Source organism: Aphidius gifuensis, linkage group LG3 (assembly GCF_014905175.1).
Source record: "Aphidius gifuensis isolate YNYX2018 linkage group LG3, ASM1490517v1, whole genome shotgun sequence".
Lineage (NCBI taxonomy): Eukaryota > Metazoa > Arthropoda > Insecta > Hymenoptera > Braconidae > Aphidius > Aphidius gifuensis.
Genome location: NC_057790.1, coordinates 16,590,657 through 16,595,931, shown reverse-complemented (window position 1 = coordinate 16,595,931; position 5,275 = coordinate 16,590,657). Strand labels below are relative to the sequence as shown.

The 5,275-nt window shown below is 25.3% G+C and overlaps 1 protein-coding gene across 2 annotated transcripts; it reads left to right on the top strand.

Annotated features, from left to right (window-relative positions):
- The first annotated feature begins 1,886 nt into the window (after positions 1-1,886).
- LOC122852163 (zinc transporter ZIP9) lies at positions 1,887-4,234 on the top strand. 2 transcript variants are annotated; one of them, XM_044151788.1, is made up of 6 exons: positions 1,887-2,088; positions 2,199-2,285; positions 2,357-2,495; positions 2,570-2,796; positions 2,879-3,013; positions 3,125-4,049. In XM_044151788.1, the coding sequence occupies exons 2-6, from the start codon at positions 2,205-2,207 to the stop codon at positions 3,374-3,376; spliced, it is 834 nt and encodes a 277-aa protein (XP_044007723.1). In that variant the 5' UTR covers positions 1,887-2,088; positions 2,199-2,204; the 3' UTR covers positions 3,377-4,049. The 2 variants fall into 2 exon arrangements, with proteins under 2 accessions (XP_044007723.1, XP_044007722.1); XM_044151787.1 differs by having other exon boundaries at positions 1,887-2,285; positions 3,125-4,234.
- Positions 4,235-5,275: the final 1,041 nt, after the last annotated feature.

Sequence of the window (5,275 nt, the reverse complement as noted above, 5' to 3'; positions counted from 1 at the left end):
GTTAGACTAAATAAGCAAAAAAAAAAAAGCATGCAAAATCGGTTTTTCACACTGCTTATTTTTATGTTGAACAGAAATAAATTTTAAAAAATCCAATTCACATAAAATCTAGTGTGTACTCGTCGATAACACATAACTGTGTATATATTTGTAAGAGAAAGTTTAATGTTGAATATACAAGTATATTTTGGAAATAAAAAAAAAAATGATAAAATTATAAAATCAAATTTTACAACAAAAAAAAAAAAAAAAGAAACAAAAACTAAGCTGATAAACGATTTAATTATTCTTGAAAATACGAAAATGTTCTAGTTAGTTTTTATCCATAATACAGTATCAATTTAAAGTTGTTGAGTAAAAAAATAATAAAATTAAACTATCATTAATAATGAAATATATTGTAAATTTTAATATGAGTTTTTGTACTTTTTTAGAGTCCGTCTGTTGGCATTTTCTGATAAAGGTCCAAAATACATTATTTAATTAGAATCTACATATTTAATAATAAATAATAATAGACAATTAAATATTCATATAATTTTATTTTATATTTTGTTATTAAAAATTTATTTGGTTTGATAAATTAAATAAACAACAAATAATTGACTGAACATTTATCAACTGGTAACAAAATTACTGTAACTGACTTAGCTGACATTTGATCATTGGTATAAACTTAAAATGTTAAATGATAAATTTATATCAGCTTTAATTTCTTCAGCTGTTAATGAGCTCATTGACTAGTTTATTTACGTATTATTTTTTTTGAAAAAAGGCTTGTAAAAACCGTAAATAAAACCCAATATTTAATTTTTCATTTTTTCGTCAAAAAAGAAACAAAATTATAAATTTCGAGAACAAGTGTTTTATTACGGGTCTAAGATTGCATATTGCAAACAACGGTTATTTATGATAAATAAAAATGTAGCCTTAAAAATAAACTTTATGGAGTTTGTTAAAGTACGAAAAAATTATTTAAAAAAAAAAATTTTTGATAACGCCACAAATTTAAAAGATGAAATAAATATATAATTATAAATAATAATAAAAAAACAGCTTACGTTAAAACAAATTTACATCTATCTAAGTAATCTAAAAGCACATGAGCTTTTCATGAATTTTAAATGATTTTACGAGCATATTATATATATACATATAAAAAATATACATATAGTCTATGTTAACGAAAACTACAGTAAAAAAACAAAAAAAAAAAAAAACAAATTAAACATATTTGTATGAATCGAAATTTTCAATCAATTTACAAATTTCATTTAATTTTTAATTTATTTACTAATTTTTTTTTCACTTACTCTTTATGTTTTATTTTGCAATAAATATAATTATAAAAAAAAAAAATATATGAATTTTTTTTTTAAAAGAAAAAATAAAAAATGTGAATAAATAAAAAAGTAAGCTATTGTATGCATGGAAGTTTTTGTTTTAAAATAATTTTTTTTTTTCATTTCATAGTAAAATTATAAGCAACAAATGTTGCATTATGTGTGAAAATCATTCATATTGTAGTATATATGTCTTGAATCGAAGCTATCGATTTTACATCGTGTATGAACAAAAAAAAAAAAAAAAAACTGCAGAAGGAAACGTAAAAAAATATACATAAAATATTATATATTTAAATGATAGTTTTTTTTTTCATCCTCTATTATCATAGTTAATTTCTTTTGGATGAAATAATTATTTCGATTGTTTCAGAATAACCAAACAGACAAAAAAAATCCTTATTATAATTGTTTGTTTTTATTTTGCGTCAGCCAAAATAAACAGAGCATGCAAAAGTTACCTGATTGCAAAAAAAAAAATAACACACCTGCTTGTGCAGGTGATTTTCGACAAATACTTCTATTGCAGCGCACGTAGTGGCAGTAACTTGTATTTGCAATTTTAGATAGAGACAGTTGAAGAGATAGAAAGAGAAAAAATATGTGTGTCAACAGCAGTCAACACTCGTTGTCTACGTCAAATGTGCGGTTAGAAATAAATAACTACTTTATGTAGTTTAAAGAATAATATGCCCACATTTAAATAGCATGTAGTGAACAATTGACTTGCCAAAGCATTGTTGTGGTAAATTTATATTTTTTAAATAAATTTTTTATTTTTTATATCTTTTAACGTATTTTAAAGTAATTTTTAATCGTGTTGTTTACGTGAAATTAACTGTCAATATGGATCAGACAACAATGTTGTGGGTGTTATCATTAGTGATGCTAGTAGGATCATATTTAGCTGGTTCATTACCACTTGTGATGAATTTGTCTGAGGTAATGTAATCTAATATAATATTAAAATAACAATAATAATAAATTAACAATATAATATTATTTTTTTTTAGGACAAGTTGCAAATTGTATCAGTGTTTGGAGCTGGTCTACTTGTTGGAACTGCATTAGCTGTAATTATTCCTGAGGGTATCAATGCATTATTCACCAGTGTGCCAACAACTGACACACATGCTCCACCCTCTGATCACAGTAAATAGAAATGTTTTATTTTTTATCAGCATCATTAAGATATTTAAAAAAATAATTGTTCATGTTTTTTCAAGATGACATTCATAGATTAATTGGAATCAGCTTGGTGCTTGGTTTTGTATTTATGCTTTTGGTTGATCAATGCTCATCGAAACGCACAGGAGGAAGAGAAAAAAGTACCACAGCAACAATTGGTCTTGTTGTTCATGCTGCAGCTGATGGTATTGCTCTTGGTGCTGCAGCAACGACATCACAAGCTGATGTAGAAATTATTGTCTTTCTTGCAATAATGTTACACAAAGTATAAACAGTTATGATATTTTATTGAAACATAAAATAACAAGTTCAAATTGATAATCTTTTTTTTTTTTTTTACTTTAAAGGCTCCAGCTGCATTTGGCTTGGTATCGTTTTTACTTCATGAAGGCGTTGAACGTAAAAGAATAAATCGTTATTTAATCATTTTCTCCATGTCAGCACCAATTGGAGCACTCGTAACGTATTTAGGAATTGGCCAGGTACAATATTTTTGCATGAGAAAGTTTTTTTTTTTCATGGTCGAGTTAACATGAAATTACTTTAACAATTGAACTGTAAATAATTTTTATTTTTTTCTTTCATATAAATAGGAAAGCAAAGAAATACTAAGCAATGTCAATGCCACAGGAATAGCAATGTTATTTAGTGCAGGGACGTTTCTTTATGTTGCAACAGTTCATGTTTTACCAGAATTAATGACTAAAAATTCTAATTATTCACATTTACCAACTGCTGAAGGATTACCAATTGCAAATACATCAGGATTAAAATTCAAAGAAATTGTTGCATTTGTTGTTGGTGCACTAGTACCTACATTTATTACAACTAACCATCATCATTGACAGGAATGTCTATCATGCCTTAACCAATGTAGATTGTTAATTAACTTTTCTACGTGTACCTGAAAAGTTTTTTTTATTTCTACACAATTATTATCTTCACGTCAAGATTAATATATTGAGACAGTATGTTTTTATATTTTTTTCATCTGGATTTAGTGAAAAATCATTGTCTTTCAATAATTTTGAATTTACTACGGTAAAAATAACTAATTGTTGCTCAAAATATTTATCGAAAATTTGTGTAATATGCATAGTAACGCATGATAAACTTTTAATAATGAACAAAGGTATAAAATAGTTATGTGATAGTATTGATTATCATTTCAGTAAACTGATAATTCAATGGAAAGAAAATTAAAAAATTACGAGCACATATATTATACATCATTGACGTAACACTGGTTTAATTAGAAGGTATAGATCAATTTTAAAATATTTTAATTAAATTTTATTTGTAAATCAATTTTTTTAATCATTCATGTAATATTAAATTAACCTGAAGGAGTATATTTCTTTCGAATTGTAAATAAAAACCTGATATGGTTTTATGAACTGACGTTTATATAGATTTTTTTTTTTTTAAGATTAAACAAATTTTGTCATTTATACGTACGATCAGAGATTTGTTGAAAGTTTAAGTTTTAATGTAATGAATATGTATATTTGTTGATGTACTTAGGCTATTGAATATAATAAAACTTCAATTTTTTTGAAACGTTTGTGTTTTGAGAATTTTTGTACTTATTGATTTTAAAATTTCTTATTGGTTATTGATTGTTATTGTTTTTTATTGAATGAAAATTGTAATGTAAATATTGTGTATCAAGAAATCATTAGAATAAACATATAATACAATAATAATTTTAACACGGTGTTGTTACGAATTACTATTTAGTTTTTTTTTTTGAGACATTTTTCATTAAGTGTGTAAAAAGTTGTCAAATTTGACATTAATTATCTTTTGTTGTTTGGTCCACAAAAAAAATTAAGTAATTAGAAAGTTAATCTGTTTAAAATTTGAGATTTTACTTGTGTATTGAACAAATTACGAGTAATAATTAAAAAACTAAACTAAATGGAATAATTGGAATATTGATAAAACTTTAAAATGTTATAAAAATATAAAGAGTATAAAAAAAAATTGCAATTGCTGAAAAATAGTACACAAACAGAATTATTATATAGCAAAGGTTTATGTAGGGTTGTCCATTGAAAAGTTACTTTCTTCGTCCTCATGGTGCCCTCATAATGTTGTTTATCCGTTCACTGCTCTCGGCAGTTTCCCCTTATTTATCCCGAAAGTCAGAACGAACAAAGGTGGGACACAAGAAGCATCACACAAAAAGAAGAATGTAATAATTAACGTGGGTTATCTCTGCTATCCCGATCATATGAGGCCCGTGTGTGAGAACGAAGCCTCACAAAAGGAATTATTTTCTTTCAAATGCCAACCAAATGCAGTGGCCACCATGTGATCCTAATAATTTTTCTCACAAAAAACACACTTTCACTGTTTGGACAAGGTCATCTGCACTTTGAAACAGAATCATTTAAGATTTTATGTTCAGAACAGCTGTAATATATGTTTTAATAATTTATCTATGATTTTTAAAAATACTGGAAGTTTTTAATATTTATTTATTTAATTATTATGTTACTATTTCATTTTTAAGGACAAAATTATCATTCTTTTGTAAGTCGCTTCGCTGAACCATTAGATGTTTTATGTTATTACTTCGATTACATCGGAAATACAGAAGTAAGATTAGATACAGTTACGGAGTAGTATATGATAATATACTTGGTGGCTATAGTGTATATGTCTACACTGTCCAAAAATATAAATAAAATTGTATAATTACTTAATTAAATTTTTTTTCGGAAGAGGACGGAAAAAAT